Source organism: Melanaphis sacchari, unplaced genomic scaffold, assembly GCF_002803265.2.
Source record: "Melanaphis sacchari strain LSU unplaced genomic scaffold, SCAv2.0 Contig10_pilon_pilon, whole genome shotgun sequence".
Lineage (NCBI taxonomy): Eukaryota > Metazoa > Arthropoda > Insecta > Hemiptera > Aphididae > Melanaphis > Melanaphis sacchari.
In genome coordinates, this window is record NW_020270420.1 from 1,993,878 (window position 1) to 2,013,916 (window position 20,039).

Below are 20,039 nucleotides of genomic sequence, written 5' to 3' on the forward strand. Positions count from 1 at the left end.
TCTAGGAAATTATATATATAACATTGTCAAACACTCTGAATACCAACCCCACCCCTCCCCCGCTGAATCACTAGCACAACTGCCACAACCTTTAATGCGAATCTGTAAGCTGCGTAGGGCTTCGATGGTCTAAACTTGAAATCATAGATTGATGCGTATAATAAGTCCTCGTATAATCATAGGCGCTATAATAGGGTTAAATGTATGGGAATGTTAGATTTATGTCAATCAAAGTAACTTGTGGGAGGCTTTGTCCTCCATTCCCACTCTCATAGACAAAATATTATAATTATTTATAATAAAATAACTCTTTTTACTATTAAGTCTTGGTCGCTTGTTACTTGTTAATCATATAAAACTTCTTAAGATAACAAGTACCTATTTGTTTTTATTAAAAAACTATCAAAATCTTAGAAATAAAAATATTCAAATGTCTATGACATAATATAACCAAAAAAAATTTGCTAATTCTATAAATTATTTGTTCCAAGCACATCCCCCCAAATTTTGCCTATTTATATAATATGATAAAATATTTGTAATCGAAATCGATATAAAATATTTTCAATTTTCAAATTACCCACATAGAATATTATAGTGATTTAATAATATTAATATACTATCGATGTCATCACCGATGAAAGCCGTGACGGGAAAACGGCGGAAGAGTGTCGTACGTGCGTCACACCACATACATTAATATTATATCGCTACATAACATAATATTATATTGTACACATGCATCGTAACGGCTATATTATAGCAGCAGATGACCGGGTCCGGGTGTTCCAAAATCGGACTCGCTCTCGGATTTCACTATAGGTTAGCCGGCGGCGACGACCGTTTCCCATAATATTATATCGAGGCGCTGCGCCAACCCTATCCCCTGCTGCAGTTCAATCCCGTACACACGTCACACGCACACTATCGCACGTTTTCGCATAATAACGACTACGTTGCAAAAGGCCAATCATACGTGGTATTATACACATACATTTTATTATAGATGTATAGAATAGTATAGCCAAATGTGGTGAAATCACTGAAATCGCGGGGGTGTTATACAGTGGTCGTGGGGGAGCGGCGCGGCGTGTACACTCACGGTATATGTATATATATGATGTATAATGCAATCGCGACACGAATACAATCGGACGGGATTTATATACATTTTGGTATTAAAAATAATTCGGATTGTGGCGGCCGGCCGACAGACAATTCGGACAATTCGGACAACAAACGACACCCATACACACAAAAAAATATATAATAATAAATAAATATAATCAAACCCAAAACATAAAAGTGTAGTATACCTAAATGTATAGGCTGGCCAATATTACACTGTTATAATGTAAGTGTCGTAATACCGTTATTGTCCTTTTTTTTTTCGAACAAAATAATCAAAAACAGCGCGGCGTGTGCGCATATCTCGTTCGGACCTAACGGTTTTCGTGCTGTGCGTACCAATTATTGCGCAATGCAATACAATAAAAACTCGGCATGATTTGTGTCCGCGCGCAAGATCTTAGGAACCGGTGGATTAGTGTCCCACGACGATTTTCGTATAGTGCCAGTTGCGGGGGATGTGGAGAAAAAATAAGTCCAGCTACCTAAGGGGGTGTGTATGTATATACTACTCTCTCTTCTCGGGGGCTCAAAGAATCGATATTGCAGGATATACTAAGTGTATTTTATTATTGCACGGTACATAAACATATTATATAATATTACATATACAAATATATTACAAACTTGAAAATATAAGTGATAAATATATATATATATAACATACGTATACAAAATCGTGCGTGTGGTACACAATTGGAAAGTGTATAATATGAAATGATTTCTCGCATTATTCAAAATTCTCAGTTTAATTTTATATCTATGTACAACACATAATGCAAGTGAATAGTCTCCATAGATAAATGAAGAGCCATGGTGTTTTCATATAAAGCCAACTTAAGACATTTCCTTGATCTAAAAAGATAAACGCAGATTTAATAGAGTTTTTGGGCACGCAAAAATGTACTTAACATTTTATTACAAATATCATTACTATTTTAAAATGTATTTTTTAATAAGTTTAAAATATATTTGGTATTAAACTCTGGCTTGAGACGATTACACATTGCGCTATGATAATGTGAATCACAATTCTTGGATAAAACTTATTTTGAACATAAAAGTAATTTTTGTATTGAAGTAATATGAGTATTTTTATAGATGGATTAAATGGTAAATATTAACCAATTTAACATATGCCCTAATAGGATTTAATTCTACTCTAATACACTAAGGTAACAATGTAGTACACTGCTTACTAACCTTAAGATTCATCCAATCACAGCACCAAATAATTTCTCGGAAATCATAGTTCACATCACGGTAAAAAATATAAAGTCACCTTTATTCCATACTCTCAATATTGTTGTTAATTTACAGTTAAGTTGTGAAAGTTTATTTTTCATGATGAATGCAATCAAATCAAAACAGAAATATAGACACAAACAAATTAGTGCTGATAATTTTTCATTAAAATTTAAAAATAATTAAATACAAAATTGATAAACTAGTAATAACTAATAATCTAATGATAAGTAGAAAAACTAATCACATTCAAATTATAATATAATAGGCGAAAATTAGTTGTGAATTAAAATAAAAACAATAAAATGTTTTTGAATACTTAGAGTTTGTACTTTTTCTTATTTTTTTATTCTTATCAGCAACTTACCCTTTAGCACAAAAAAAAATATATACATTTGAAAAAAACTGATACGCCACTTTTTTTTAAATTGATTACAACATTTTGCATATGAACATTATGAACCAAATTATGTTTACTACTACCCTTGTTATAGAACTACAATAAATGAGAGACAGTAATATCCTGTACTCAATACAAAGTATATCGATCATTCAGACGCAATATAATAAAATTACTTAATCCAAAAAAAAAAAAAAAAAAAGATACTAATATTTAATAATATTTTTTGTGAAATAAACAATACAAAATAAAACAAATAATTGAAATCTAATAACGTATGTTGTATTTATATATAATTATGAGCTGTGTTCAGATTTTCAAATGTTTTTGATTAATACTAGCAATAAAAAATAAATGTGTTGGTAACTATGTTTCCGTTTTAAGACTTATTCTATCTCTTAAAATTTATTACAGTACTTAACTTCACCTCTTTACCTGCAATCGTAGTTTTTCTGCGATTCGTTACATTCTAAAGTCTGAACACATCAAAAATATTTTTAATCTAACTCATAGTACATAATCGTAAACTCCGTATCTTGGTGTGTAGTACAAAAATCCACAATACCTATTACACAAGATATCCTCCTAAATATATAATATATTGACTACATGATTATAAAAGATAATTATACATTTTATATATTTTATACAATATATGGATTATGGATACCTGCACTCGCAATATACATAGCTACAGTTGTACATACGGCAGAACAACGCGATTTTGATATCTTATAAATTATAGGTGTTTAACTCTTTATCATATATATACTATATAGTACAATATAATTTTTAAAGCGGTCGAATTACTAAAATCGCACAGTGAAGGTCGCAGTGTTAAACGATCCGATTATTTAAACGACCCATACGAAGTATTTCAAGGATATATACGCAGCAACCAGCCAAAACCCTCGAATAATTCACGTTTTACTTTACCATCCGTGATTTAAATAACGTTTTTTCAACCTGGATATTTTACTCGTGTCAAGCGATCTCGACGTTTTATTACGGTATTATAAAATGTACAAAAATATACACAAATTTTGTTTATAAATTATAGGTAAGGAAGGTATCACAATACCACCACTTTCTGTATAGTTTTTACTTAGCACATCGAAATAACCGTTTGGTTCATATTGTAATATAAATTTAGATTTATACTATTCCGCAATGACAACACTAGTTAATAAATTGTAATTGTGTTAATTTCCGTTCGGCTTTTAAAAGAAATAAAATGTTATTTATGTACTTATGAATTGAGCCAGAAGAGGATAATACGAAACTTATATCGAGTTATTGCTGTGTTGCTACAGTGTAATTTTTAAATTGGAAATTAACATTTTTCGGATAAATGTATTTTTGTATTATTCAATACACAGATTTGTTTTGACTTTTATTTTTAAATCAACAGAAATTCTCAATACTCGTAATTTGTGATTTAAATAGTAATAAAACTAATAACTAATAAGTATAATTAGTATCTTGTATATTACATAAAATGTTCTCGAAAGTCAATAATAAAATTAATAGTCACTCTACACATACAAGAGAAGGTGAATAATACTGTAATAAAATATTGATGAGGGTTTATTTTATTTATAAATCCATGTTGTTACAAAACGTATTTTTTTCGTAGCCTATTTTAAAAATATATAGGTACACCGACTATAACCCATTTCATATCAACATATCGACGGGATATTTTATTTGTATAGTTATTTTTTTTTTTTTTTTCAAAAAAGATTTAATGGTTTTTAAGATTTGACGTTTGACCATTCGAGTAGAAAAAAAAAGGATTATTTAGTGACAATTGTGGGAATTGGGTCGTCAGCTGCAGGTCAATGTGTTTTCGACCACACAATATTTAATCCAAAATCAAAACATATATTGTAGCTTGTAAATAATAAATGGTTTTTTTTTAAGGTAAAAGGTAGGTAAAACCCAACAGTCGCACAAAAACGGACATTTCGTATTTTACAACAAAAAAAGTATATAACAATACATACATACATACAACTAGAAATAACGATTATTTTACTCAGACGGATGAAGTGTGCGGAATACATTTCTTTTTGAACGACTACAACAAAAATATGGCAAAATTATTGCCAACTCAACGATCACCGCCAGTCAAACCACCCCCGTCCGGAGAACCGAACCCGCTAGAAGCAACAATGACATGCAAAAATCCGGATATTTGTTTGTGACAATATTTTTAAAAATCCATAAACATAATGCATTTTTTACGACCCTTTTAGAAGACCCAAACGTCTTTTAATGAAGTCGCCGTCGACGTTTTTACTTTTCCACCACCACCCCTGAGTCCACCAGTATTTTTTTCTTTCTTTAGCCACGAAATATTGATTGATCGTATCCTCTGCAGAAAACGTATCACAAAAAGGTCATTGTCACGACGCACACAGACCGCCGTTTCCCCATTTTGTGGCACACAATAAACACAAAAATACATATATGCACACAGTGTACGCTATAAACCTTCGGTCTAATCACCTTCTCACAGACTTATATTTATTTAATGCATTTCAAATACTCACTCTTCCCAACCGTCGTCGCTGTCTTATTGCATATCGAACCGCACACCGAGTTGAAAACCATATTATGTCCTGCCTCTGTGTTCATGTCACAAATCTCGAATACCTCTGAATTTCCAGCAGTTTAATAATTATAATTCAATACTATATGGTGTATAATACTTACTATTAATCCTGTTTCACAACGCAGCCATACCAATAATGTAATTTTTTTAAATTTTAACGTTTCGTTGTGATGCAACAACCAAATGTTACTTTTTCATATAATTAATAATTATACAATTTATACAGGCATACAGTTAATAATAATTCAAGAGTCCATTTATAAAATTTTCAAAATTCTTCAATTTATTTTTATTTATTCTATTTATATTTTTATATACATTACTTATCTTCGATGTGTATGTAAGGTTGTAAATAGAATGCTATCCAATAAAACGATAAAATTTATCAAAACACCGAGTTCAAAGTCGTCTTACTGTTTTTTTTTTTAACTAAATACACGATTTCTGGTTTTTTTTTTTTTTTTTTGTTGTTCCTATGTCTGTATATACTTAGAGGTAGCCGCTGGGTGTAGTCGTTGTTTTATTTTGCGACCAGATGTTTACAGAAATATTTCGACTCCTTGGTAAACGCGCGTTTTTGACCGATCGAGCTCATTTTACGTGAGGGATCTTGCACCTGCGTGTTTAATGAAAAACAAGGTACAGCAACTGATTAATTATATGAACACTGAAATCGCCAAGAATGGAAAAAAATGTTCAATGTTACCTTTAAATATAATATTACATGAAATGCATATTATAATTAATTTTATTATTACTATTTAATTACATAAAATATATCTACTGAAAAAATATGTATATGTTTAATCAATATCGTATATTTTTTTTCATACTCTAAATGTTAAATTGTCTTTAACGGTTTGGCATCATTAAAATATTATCAATACACGCCGATATAAAAAGTAGTTGATATTTAAACATAATTAAAATACTAATATCTAATATAATAATATATTTTATCGTGTACTCTTTATTGTGCGCGTCAATAAATTATACTCTTCAGATCGTTATCATTAACGATAATTGGATAAGCTAATTTGGTGTTTGGTAATGTTTATAATAATATTTATCGGTCAGCAGCGTTTTAACCAGGGTTTATTATGATAGTAAACTGGTAAAGCGTGCGGTATTTATTTTTCTGTGTTTGGAGATCAAAAACGACTTATGGGCGTTATTATGTTATGCACTTATATGTGACCAGAAGTGCTCGACCGGACCAGTTCCTCATTGATGGTAACATCGTCAACTCGATGTAATAATATAAAAGATAATTCCGGTGGGTACGTGCCGCAATCGGTAAGCGGCACATTATTTCGTCAAGAGTATGTATAAATGTATAATAAATAAATAAATACAATTATGCATGTATAGTGTACCTAAGATTCTTTCATTCATTGTGGCAGACGGCAGGTCTCTAAAATTAAAATTTATGATACGATTAACTCGCTACACTCACTTCTTCTTATTATTAGATATTATTAAACGTCCGCACGAGCGTGCACAACACAATGTAACATCTCATTATTAATTATGTCAGACATCTTTAATTATTGTCATTTCCTGTTGTTGAGCGCTGTATGATCGAGTCGAAACGATTTACGTTTGAAATATTTATAGATAATAAAATCGGTGAGTTTGGCGATAGGGACAAGACTATTCGTTAGAAATGTCGAATACAATATAATATACGCGCGTGTTAAATAATATAATATTCCGTGGAACTTTCGTGTTAAATTTTACTGTGTGGTCATCGTTACCGCGATTTCAGTGAAACGCCATCGCACAGGCGCGGATGAGTAAAGTTGTACATTTACACATTTATAGACATACAGTATTATATATCGTACTGAGGGCGGTCGTCTCGCGCGCGCCGGCGTTCGGCGAACCGTGTAATATGCGTTTTTCACGAGGAGAAGGAAAAGACCTGGGAAACTCACGAAGACCCAGCCGTCGTGTCGGGTATTATGAAAATAATTATATATTGTACGTACACACGAGACGAAGTCGCGCGGGCACACACACATACGCTCACCTCACTTGTGAGGCAGCAGCGATTCTCCGAAATTAGACGAAAATTATACGGGCGGACGAGCGCACGGCGTCTCCGATTTCTGGTTAAAAAGCCCATAAATCTCTTACCCGGTACCGCAGTAGTAAAGGTTAAAAAGACTATACGCCGCAGTAAAAGACCAAACACACGTGTGGCGGTTTTCGTATATTGCTTGCACGTTTCACACCGACCGGGGAAAGGAAAAACGTCGTTTTCGAAACCGTTTTGCCCCCGCCGCCTTGCGTCATTATTAATAGGTACAACTACCTACCACCTATAATGTATATATATATATATATAAATTGTGCATATGCATGTGGAGCGTATAACGTGCGCGCTGGTTGAACCTCTCGATGACCTCGAGGGGGAAAACGCGCGTGACACGGGGGGTGAAAAAGAAAAAAATTCAAAAAAAATAAATAAATATTTTATATGTGTACGTAAAAAGGGCGAGCAGAGAAAAAATAATAACACGCGCGCGCACCCCAAAACGGAATTCCGTAAAAGAAAATGTGTGTAAAAAAAAAAACCGTTTTCTGCTGCCGGTGCGGTATATACGCACTGGAGGCGGTGACGGCCCGTGAGGGGTCGACCGAGAGCTGCACACGCGCGCGCCGCGCTTTTGAAACGCGCGCACGCGCTCGACGTTTCCGACCCCTTGACGAAAGGCGGGCGGGCGGGAGGTACGCGGTTTTTTTCCGTCGGATTTTTTTTCCTTTTTTGCTGCGGGTCCCGTCGCACGCGCAACATCCGAAGGGGGAAAAAAACGAGAGATTTGGTTTTGTTCGCGTCTGCGTTTTTTCATTGTACGGTTACGGACGGTTTGTTATTATTATTACTATGCCTATTATATTATTATACGTTTTTTTTTTTACGCGTAACGCGGTGGCACGAGACACGCGCGCGTCGTCTTGTTATTGGCCCCAGCACAGCCATTTTCGAGAGCGGTTTTTTTTTTTAACACTTAAAAAAACAAGTCCACACGCTCCCCTCGCCTTAACCCATTTTCCACGGCCGCCATTTTGCCGAGGGGATTTTTTACGTCCGGACGTTATTTTTTTTACGCTCACGATGAATCTATGCATAAAAAAAAAAAAAAACGGTTCCCCCATAATATCGCTGCTCGGTATTTTATTAATACCGGAGGCGACTAAAGCGACCAATCATGTGCAGCGAATGGAGTCGTCGACGATAATAAAAAATTAAAAACTTCGACGAGAATAGAAATTTTCCAAACGGAAAAAATGTAATACGACGACTTAGCGACGAAAAAAACGATATGTGCTGTTCACGGCATCACGAATTCACGACCAACCGCCGTTGTTACCGCAGCCATAGTAACGGGCCGAATGAATTGCGATTGATTTAAACGCCGATATACCATAATATAATTATGCATCGGTTATAATATAAATAGTTGTGACGGTCGGGCGAAGTAATATATCTAAACATTTAATATATATAATATAGGTAATAAGTATCGCCGTTTGCGATCACTGTAACACACACGGTGGTAACCGAGAATCTTTTTTGACTTTTTACCGTAATTAATATACACAGATACGATTCTAAAATAAAATATATAATCACGGTATCATGGACGGTTCTAAATATATATGACTGTTACAATAAAACAATAAAAATCATCTAGTATGAAAATGTTTTGATATGAAATTGTAAATTTGTATTTTGGTTAGATACTATATGATAAATTATCAATTCGCAAAGGGATTATTTTTTCTAAACGTAATTGGTAACAACAATTTATTATTGGTTATACAAGTAAGATATTTGCATTATATTATTACAATTATAAAAATTTCTTATCAATTACCTTCCATATTCATTCAATCTAAATTTTTTAATTATAATTAAAACATCATTAGGCCAATAAGTTTAAATTATGCTTTTAAGAACATTTCGGAAAATAATTGAATTAAAACTGTTAATATGAAATTATGAATTAGATATATTTGGAAATTTCTAGTTATTTTTTAAAGTAGTTTTGATTTATTATTTTAAGCAAAAATCAAACAAAATAATTCACTTCGATTTGTAGTCGCGTCTTATATTAGTTAATAGCGATATTATATAGGTATGCTTAATATTTATTATGATTAAAGTAAATTCTAATAAAATATAGTAATATAATTTATACAATTATAATTTAAAAATTAAATTGTTAATAATTAAATTATTATTTTATTTTCGTAATATTCTCCGAATAGTTATGAAGTTTGTATCATGTGTACCATATTACTATGGCACACATTTAAAGACCATTAAATAAAACGTTATGACTCAAAAGGCTATTCTCAGAAATAAGTTTCGTTAAATTCAAGACTAAAACTAATAATTTTTGCTTATAATTAAAACATTTTTGATCAACTAATCACGTGTATTAACCTACCAAACCGTAATTAATAAAATACAGTCATATCAGTAAGTGTCTGTAATAATGTCTAATGTTTAATTTTTCGCGAAAATGAAGTATTGAAAAAATAAAACTTGTATACATGATTTGAATTGCTTACTTATCATTAGAGGCATGAATTAATCCTTGATGTTTTATTCTCGTTATTTTCAATTATCGGAAACATGTACAACATAATCAATCAGTTGTTGACTTACCATTAATGTCGAATATTAAAAATGTCATAATCCTATACACAAATAAACATTATATTATATCGAGTACCTTTACAATAATATAAAATACATGGTATAATGGACGACAAGACGTGTGCGGTAGACCACATACGAGTATACTGTACAATATAAAACAGTGGCAAGTTTCAAAAACGCTAGATTTTAGTTAGACTCTCTTCGATTTTATTTTTAAAATACATCATAAATCATAAATGTGAAGATGCATAGAAATGTGGCTAACACAATAGTCAATAAGGTAGAAGGGCTTGATGTACGGTTATGGTTTGGTGTACACTGTACAGGTATTTGTTATTTCCTGTCCCAAATGTAAACGCGAAACTTCTATTTCTGCGTATTTTTTCATATACGCCTGACACACACATAACAATATAAAATAATGCATACGTCGTCTTCTACTCCATTTCTGTTTGCGAACACCGTACATATTTTATCGTGAAAATAATACCCGTTCACAAAACCCAGTCCAAGTAAGGATGTCGCGTCGTCCTCTTTTAAACCCCTTTTAACTCGGAAATCGTTTTGTTTACGCGTTCTCGGGTCGGTGCACGCATCGAACACTCGTTTTACACGGTAACTGACAGCCATGGTTCGCTATTGACAACCGTCAGGTACATGAAATTTATCACACGCACAGGTAGTCACACGACATCAGACCCTCGTGGCTTCATCCTTATGGTATTATATTCATATATTTTCGTATACAATGATATTTTCCTTGGGTTTACGATCGCGAGTAGAATCCGTTTTCGTTTCGTTACAATACACATTATTAACACGTTAACCGTAGAAAATATTTTATGAGAGATTATGATATGACATTGGCGATCTTTATATTTATTATTTCTGATTTAAAATGATCCATATATTAATAATTAATAACTAGAATTGTTTAAGTCTACTAAAAAAATATAGAGATAAAAATAATTATTATTGACTATTACCTGCGCGTTTGCTACTACACAACTATATAATAGCTCTATAATCAATGAGGAGGTAAGAACAATAGGAAATAATACGTAGGTTAAAAATCGTAAATATAATAAAATGAAAAACATTTCTTTTTTATTGGTAAACGTAAACACGTTTATTCTCTTCAAATAAATATTATATGATAAGTATGATAATTATTAAACTTTGGCACATAATATTTTTATTATACATCCGTGTAGTATTTTTCAACTACAGATAAAATTAGATAATCTAAATAAAAGAATGAAAAAAAACCTTTTAAACCTATGTTTGCATAGAGATATTTATTTACATAGTAAAACAGTTTATTATATAAGTACCTAAACATAATATAATTAACTATATATTAAATATATATATATATATATAATGTCATATAAATAAGACGACCGGATGATTTTAACGTTAAAATTCTATACAGAGATCAGACTTTAGGCCTCTTTACACACGCGGTATATTTTATATATATATATATATATATAATTATATATGGTTAGACGAGTGCGACAACGCAATCTCGTAAAAGATTATTACATAATAATATACGATAGTTTATTACAATTAATTATTATTATTCAAGACGGCATTTTCAAGATATTTTTAGTCTTAATTAAAATCACAGTATGAGGGAGGAGAGGGTTGATTACGAACAATCTAATCACAAAAATTATAAAAATGAAGATATAATTAATAATATTATATTGATTTTAACAACAAGTGTTGTATCATTGTTGACGTATTAACATTAAAATATAATATTATAAATTGTTACTATGTAGTGTTTTAATGATACATATTATGAAATTAATATTTACAGACTATTACATTTTTATTTTACAAATAATTAATCCTGATGCATATGAAAAACGTGTGCGCGAAAGTCTAACAACAACTTCGAACAATTTCATCAATCCGACATCGAGCAAAATTTTGTGCACGCGCTATACAGACGGGCATATTTTGGAGAGATATGGGGGTATATAAAAGATTGACTAGATCTTCCATTAATGCCGTGATTGAGATTTTATTTATACAAGACATACAAGCACCAACAATAAAATTCATAATTTTTTTTACTTTAAACATATACAATTTAAAAAACTAAAAAAAAAAAAAAAATCGCCTACTCGGCGGATAGGTTTAATTAAATTTTTACTTATATAAATTGACGATATCTCGTCATAAAACAACCTTATCACAACAAACATAAAAACCAATATAAGTTTTTTTTTAATTTAAAATTTTAAATAGTATCTATCATAAGTGCATTAATATACACGATACTAACTATAGTATACGAGAAGAAATAGGGGACGACTAGATTAAACAATAAAAATAATTGGGAAGATGAGGTATTACGGTATTTAAAAGTAAAAATATCCAATATTTGTCATTATTACGTTATTCTCTAGTTGTAAGTTTAAAAAAGTCATTTTTAAGGATAATAAAATTAACATGTATCAAAATTACTAATAATTTTTGTTTAACAATGAAAACACGAGTTAAATATTTTTAAATCGCTTAACGGTTTTCATTTATCGAAAAGAAAATTTAAAAATAATTCAAATTTGATTTCCGAGAAAAATGTGACGAAAGAAAAATATTTAAAACGATAAACAATTAAACAACTATTATAATTTAAAACGATATAAATCTGTGCAGTCTATAACCAATTCAGCGTTAAATACGCAATCACGATTTGAAGACACGGTAGCCGACTCTTATAGGTTGAAAAATTGTCAACATTTAAGAACCGGAACCGGTTAACAACACGTGAACACATAGACACTGGAACGCATACGAATGAAAATCTTTTTTAATTTGATGCCAAAAAAGATTTTCATCTGTACAAAATGGTAACTGCACATTTAGAAAAGACTATAGTTGTTAAAAAGAAAGAGGTGTGTAATATTATTTTATATTTTTAATCTGTTTTAATTTTTTTTTACGATAAATCCTATATTACATACCTAGAGGGTTAATTGTTTTAAAATTTGTACTCTATTATTTTTATTTCTTATCGTGACTGTAGCGGCGGGGCGGTGCACCTCCTCATAACAATCTTAACTGTGCGGTACGCGTGCTATGTGAGCGAAAAACGAAAACTTGTCGGCCGTTATCTCGCCGCACAGGTTGCACGCGAATGGGTCCCTGAAGCTGTGGAATCCCATGTGCATCGAGTACATGATGTTCTCCTTGAATATTATGTCGCAGTGGTGGCACACGTGCGTCTCGTCTTCCTTGTCATCTTTTTCGGGCGTCGAAGACGACGACGTTTGCAGCTGCTGCTGGTGCTGGTGGTAGTTTTGGTAAAACTCTTCTTTCACTGGCAGCAAAACCTCCTCCACTGTTCTCCGGGGCTCGCTACAGCAATCCATCGGAACCACTGGCGGTGTCGGGACCATCACCACCGGAACCGGCACCGACTTGGGTTGAGGTTCCGCTGCCGGCCGTTCGAGTTTGCACGCGATCCCCTTGCGCCGACTGCTACCCGCGGCGCGAGGTGCCACCGAGTCTCTGCTCAAGTTCAACGGTCCCGTTTCTATGGTCATTGTGGGCGGGGGCGACGGATCGGCAACCGCTAGCACGGGTGCCTGCGGTTCAGGCGTCCGATCACCACCGCTACCGCTGCCTCCGGCCAATTCCGCACTACTAACCACGTCATCTGGATGGTATTGATGGCCGCGTTTATGATGGTGATTGTGGTTATGTTGCTGTTGTTGGTGATGGTGATGGTGGTGATGGTTCTGTTGTACGTCCATCTTGTCGTCGACCGACGAAGAGTTATTATTGTTGTTATTCTTGATGGCCATGTATTCAGCGGCCTGGTAGTCGACCATCTCTATGGAGCGCTTGGTGATCATCGAGTACATGAACGACTCGGCCGAGGTCGGGTACGAGACCTGGGCACATCCGGACGAGGGCATCTGCAAAAGTTGTTGCATAGAGTATGGTGACGGGTGTCCGCCACTGCTGCTGCCGCCATCGTCTTGCGACGAACACACGGTTACGGACTGCTGTGTTGGCTGTTGCTGATACGGGTTGTGACGGTTCTGTTTCTTGTTCTGCCGAGGACCGCGTCGGTTGCCTACCACATCGATGACGATGTCCGGGTTTGGAGTACCGTCTGGGTTGAGCGGCGTGGCCGGCCGGTGGTCGCGCTTCTTCAGGTGTTGCTTGAGGCTGTGCATGTATTTGGATGCGTATCCGCAGTCGTAGCACTGAAACTGAAACACGTTCGAGTGCGATTTGAGGTGCGATTGGAGCATTGACTTGCTCACACACTTGTAGTCGCAGTCTGGGCACGTGAACGGCTTGGCACCCGTGTGGTTCAGCAGGTGGTATTCGTAGTGGTGCTTCAGGTCGGTGGCAAACTCGCAGTTTGGGCACTCTAATAACTGCTCAGGTTTGATGTGCGTGCGAATGTGCTTCCAGTATTGCACTTTTTCAGTGCACTCCAGCCCACAGTGCTTGCACTTGTGCTTTTTCGGTTTCTGTTCTTTGTTATTGTTGTTATTATTGTTGTTGGGACTGTTGTTATTGTTATTACCACCAGTACCAGACCCAATACCAGACGGTTTCGGGATTTTCAAGTCGAAATCTTCACACCCTGACAGGTCCCGATAGCTGGACGTCGGAGAGCTGGCCGAACTTCGGCCTTCCGAGTCGTCTTGTAGGTGATCGGTACTCGATTGAAGATGATTGGACGCGACGTGATGGTTAAGGTGATGATGGTGATGATGTTCAAGCGGACGTGCAAGGTCGTACTGCGAATGGCTAATAATTGGTTGATGTTCGTTTTCCAAAAACATTTTTCTGCAAAACGACAAAAAAAAAATAAAACTTTTTAATACATCCTATACGCATTTATCGTTATGACGTGGTGTATAACGTACATGGCAGCCGTTATATTTCGTCGAATCGATTTTTAAGGGACGCGAAGAAAAAATATAAAATAAAAGAGAAGTAAGAAGAAAGAAAAAATGCCTCGGTAAAGTTTTAGGGCGCATGACGTCGTCGTGTGTATATATATGAACATCGAGGAGAGAGAAACGATGATTGCCGGTATTGATTGGACCGGGGGGCGCAGTGTGAAAGAAGGCCAAGCGAGCGGGTAAAAAATCGTTTTCGCCGCAAGGGTCGAGTTTTTCATTTTTGTTTTCACCGCCGCGGTATGCGCGACAGCGGTGCGCGCGGGACGGAAAAATGGCCGACCGTTCCCTGGACAAAACAAAAAGCCATAAAATAAATGCCTCTTCAAGCACGGGGCCCCTCTTTCTAATGAATAAGGGAAGGGAATGATCGGGATAGAGACCACCGCCGTCGTGCACTTTTTTTTCCTTTTTTTCCCACTACTGCCACCGCCTCCATACTTCACCACCCGGTACATCGTACTCCGCGTATCCTACCCTTATTTTATCCTCAGAATCGTCAGTGTGTATGTGTGATTTTGAAGAAAATGGTTTTCATTTGGGGCGAAAGAAGAGATGGACGAGAAAGTGAGCGAGTAGGGGATAAATACAGACGGGAGGGGAAGAAAAAAATAAGTAAAGAAAAGTGAGAGCTTTCTCGCTGAAAATTGAACATTATTTTTATGACTTATATTTTCGGTTGGAAATTGGAATCTCTACCATAAAATAATTTTGTATATATGCATTTAGAATCATAAATAAAAACTTCTGAAACCGCAGATAAGTTATTTATGAACCTGACGAAAAAAGTTGGTCACGTTATCTATTCCATCGCTGTTGAATTAAACAATATGCGTAATTGTGAACATATAAAATATATACCTAATAAGTTAAATAAATATATAAATAAATTATATAGTACTGACTATAGGTACTCTACTTTAAAATATCAACATAATTATTTATGATACTACACTAAAAACCGTGTAGTAGGTCACCCATTAATTATTATTTATTAGCAACTCATATAAAATTTAAGAATTTAAAATGTAAACATCTATAACAGTTTATATAAAATTAATAATATCTATATTTAGTATATTTGTTAATATTAAATAATCTAGGATTTCTAAAAATAAAAATTGGTAATAACGTTATTTAAGATCAATTCATTATTTAATGTGTGTTGAATTATATTAATCAGGTAAGTACATTCAATTTAGTTATTAATATAATTAGGTATATATTGCGTATTACTAATAAGTAAAACACAATGGTATAGTTTTACATTAGTCAGCAATTATCATTCAATTCATAAATAGTCAATAGTTTCAATCAACCATCTGTTTGAAAAAGTGGGGAAGTTAGCACATAAAAATTATTGTTTAAACAATTACTTGGTTATTACATCCATTTTTAATATATATATATATATTTTATACAACAATATTATCATTCGAGAACATCTCGAGGTTTTTCAATGACAATAACATTACAATATTACTTACCTACCATTAAATTTCTAACTACAACGTGTTAATTTGTGTCAAAATATTCCACTATTCTCCATCTCACCCTCAAAAACAAAATGGGGAGTAGACCGATAGTCTAATATAAAGGGATACTCAGATTTCATAAAAATGTATAAACATACCAATATTAGATAACAAACATATATATAATATGTATATAGGTATACAGGTATATTTATTATAAGCCACAATTGGCTAAAAATTTAAAATAAAAACCTTGATAAGATGTTAGGTATTTATCATTTATAATATATATATTTTTTATAATCATTCCATTCGATATCAAATGAAATACGTCGTTAATGAGGTACTTAGAATAAACGTCTTGTTAACTTATCAGTGATATTTATTGAAAAAATACGTTGAACCGGTATTTGAGTAGCTTTTTTTTTATCTATATATAAATTGAACACCATAGCACGAGCATAAGAACTTTTCAATTAAATTGGTTATTCTTTATCCACCGGGAATTTCGTTATTATTAAAAATAAATTGTACAAGTTGATTTTTAATTAACATTAGACAGCGATAGAAATAAATATAAGAAAGCGTATTAACTGTAAAATACCACGTTATGAATGAGACAAATATTTTTTAAAGTAACATAAATATAATAAATATTTACTCAATCAGTAATCAATATTATTTTCAAATGAAATAAAATATATCAGTATTACAAGCCAGTCTAATAATTCTAATAGAGAAATGACAAAGGGTGAACATACTTGGAAAGAACGATTTGGTCGGTGAACCCCTTCTATTTAATCGATTCCCTTCATATAATCATAAATTTAGGGTTTATTTGAAATGGGCGTTGGATCTTAAGGGGGTCCATCACTGATTGAAGTATAATTACGGTTTCATAGAGGAATTAAATTTTAACAATACTTGACTCAATGTAGTCGTAGTTAAGTTCACCCGCACCAAAAAATATCAAGCAAAGGAATGGGTATATATGTACAAATGACAGTTCCAATAATAATTGCAATTCGTATCATAAATATGTCGTTAACTTACTGTTTAAACTCGAGTTTTCTCCGATGGTCGATCAACAATGAGTCATTTGTAGGTCGAGCTGGCTGGTAAAAGCGTGTGTGGCGACCGAGGTCTTGGATACCGTGGTGAATGACTATAATCTCGGTTTAAATCGTCGATACCGTGACCGGTGATGGAGACGAGAACGATGCGCGATTCGAGATAAATAACAGCATTTCAACGAACGATAAACAAAAAAACTAACATCAATATCCGCTAAATCGGACGAGCGCGAAGTCTCTAGAACACTTTTTATTTATTTATAATTATACATACACTAACGACGAGCATTTACGAAATAGGTGCCGATATTGTTTGTACCGATGTACGGATACACTGCGGCGCGGTCAATATTATTGCCGGTAACAGAAATACGAAACGCGAAAAAAAACAATTAAAACGTTTATGCGAAACCCGCACGTGATCGACTGACAAAAAGCGCACAAGTACAACTGCGAGACACTGAGCGGACCGGTCTGTGTGCGTCGCGTCGGTGGCGGCAGCGGCGATTATTGCAGGTTCATCTGCTGCGCCGCGGGCTTGGTTAACCTACCCCAACGGATGGACGGCGTTTGCCCCCTCCGACGCGACCGGTGCCCGCGGTCGCCGACGGTGCACGACGGTGCACGACGCGATACACGCCCACCGAAATGCGCTCGCGTGTGCGTTTCGGTTTTTTTTCTCTCTTCTACCACTTTTTTTTTTTATTTTTATTTTTACCCGTCCGTACGAAAGGATTGGACCGGGCCCCGTAATTGGGAGTGTTTTTACCGCCGCCTCTCTGTCAATAGAAATACGCCGCCGCGAGCGCGATATTACCATAATAATAATATAACGCGTACCTATGGTATACGACTGTATGTCTGTATATAATAATAACAATTAATGATATTGTGTACCTATATGCCATTGTCGGTGTTGTACGATTTTTATTTTTAGTCGAAGAGCGTGCCCGAATGAAACTAAACGAACAGAATTCGTTTAAAAATACGCGGCTCGTCCCCGGCATTCCTAGACGAATAACTCGTCGCGCCGCACGTATCGTAATTACAAAGATATAAAAACCTTTAACCTACACACCGTCAGACATTAAGCGTGCCTATCTATATGAGTATTGAGTATATTATGATTGTATGAATGAGAATGATAATATATTGCTATGATATTGCGAGACGATGTACGCGACTGTGAAATAATGCGCGTAGGTGTAATCTTGACGGCGTATATTCCGATGATTTACAAAACGAATTTGTTTTCTTTGACTTAAACGCGTCTTTAGCAATCGTCTGCAGGATACATAGTGTAATAGTATGTGTATGTATTAGGTACCCGTAATGCAGTTGCCATGCTCCACTATGCTTACACAAAACAATGTTTATAAAAGGGTTTAAAAAAAGATCTATTAACAATTTATTTTATTTATACAATGAAAAAATACCAATAGATTATGTTTACACATTAATGATAAACATTAAGAGGATGTCAACGCACTGATTGTTTTCTATCACTGGCTCACGCGTGCGTAATAAAAAAAACATTCACGCAGAATCATTTTTTTATGTTTTTGAGTAATCATTTGAGTAACTCATGGAATATTTGAAATCAGAACAAAACTATTGATTGGTAATGTGCTAATCAATTATAACATAAATTATTATAATTGTTAATTATTTATTTTTATTTGGTAAATCTTAAAAATGATCTTTTTTTAAGTTAATGGTAAAAAAATTATTTAACATTATTGTAGTCTTATTTAGAAATAAAAAAAATGCGTTTTTGTAAAATTCATATCAAATGTTATACAAATTATTTAATATACTAGGTACCAACTCGCGGATCAAGAAACATACTTAAATTTAATTTGAAATATGAAATTTAATTTAAAATATTTAAAAAATAAAATATACATATCAACACTTATTGCTTTAATATTCTATTACACTAAATTTTATGCTTTATCTTTTTTATTTTTATTTTAATAATAATAATTATTTAAAATAAACGGAAGATGTAAATATATGATACAAAACTTTTTTATAAGCTAGAGAAATAATTATGATTAAAAACAAGTTGAGTAATCGGAATTTCCTAATTATAAATATTCATTATAAAATTTTTACCTATGGGCGATAGACCATTAATTAGTTTTTAAATAATATTATAAAATGTGTTTAAAAAATTGTTAATAGTAGGGATATATACTAGTACTATAATGGTTGTTAGTAGGAAATAGGAATGTAGGATGTTACTCTAGATCTAACATATAGCAACTGCAGGGCAATAATTACAATTTTTGAAAGTAATTTATTTATGTTAATTAAATTTATGAATAGTCTACCTGCCCAATTTACCTACTATAGGTTTAAAATACTTAGTAATGTTAAAACATTCTTAATGTTGATACCTCATTATGTGAACAATATATTGTAATAATTTAATGATATAATATTCTAATAAATATATAATATTCACAAAATAATTA

At 33.5% G+C, this 20,039-nt stretch overlaps 1 protein-coding gene across 1 annotated transcript; it reads right to left on the reverse strand.

Moving 5' to 3' along the window:
- Positions 1–12,539: 12,539 nt before the first annotated feature.
- Positions 12,540–18,089, reverse strand: LOC112603630 (protein hunchback). Its single transcript, XM_025352307.1, has 2 exons — positions 17,540–18,089; positions 12,540–14,895 (listed from the first exon to the last, which is right to left on the reverse strand). The coding sequence occupies exon 2, from the start codon at positions 14,889–14,891 to the stop codon at positions 13,143–13,145; it is 1,749 nt and encodes a 582-aa protein (XP_025208092.1). The 5' UTR covers positions 14,892–14,895; positions 17,540–18,089; the 3' UTR covers positions 12,540–13,142.
- Between the last annotated feature and the right edge of the window lie 1,950 nt (positions 18,090–20,039).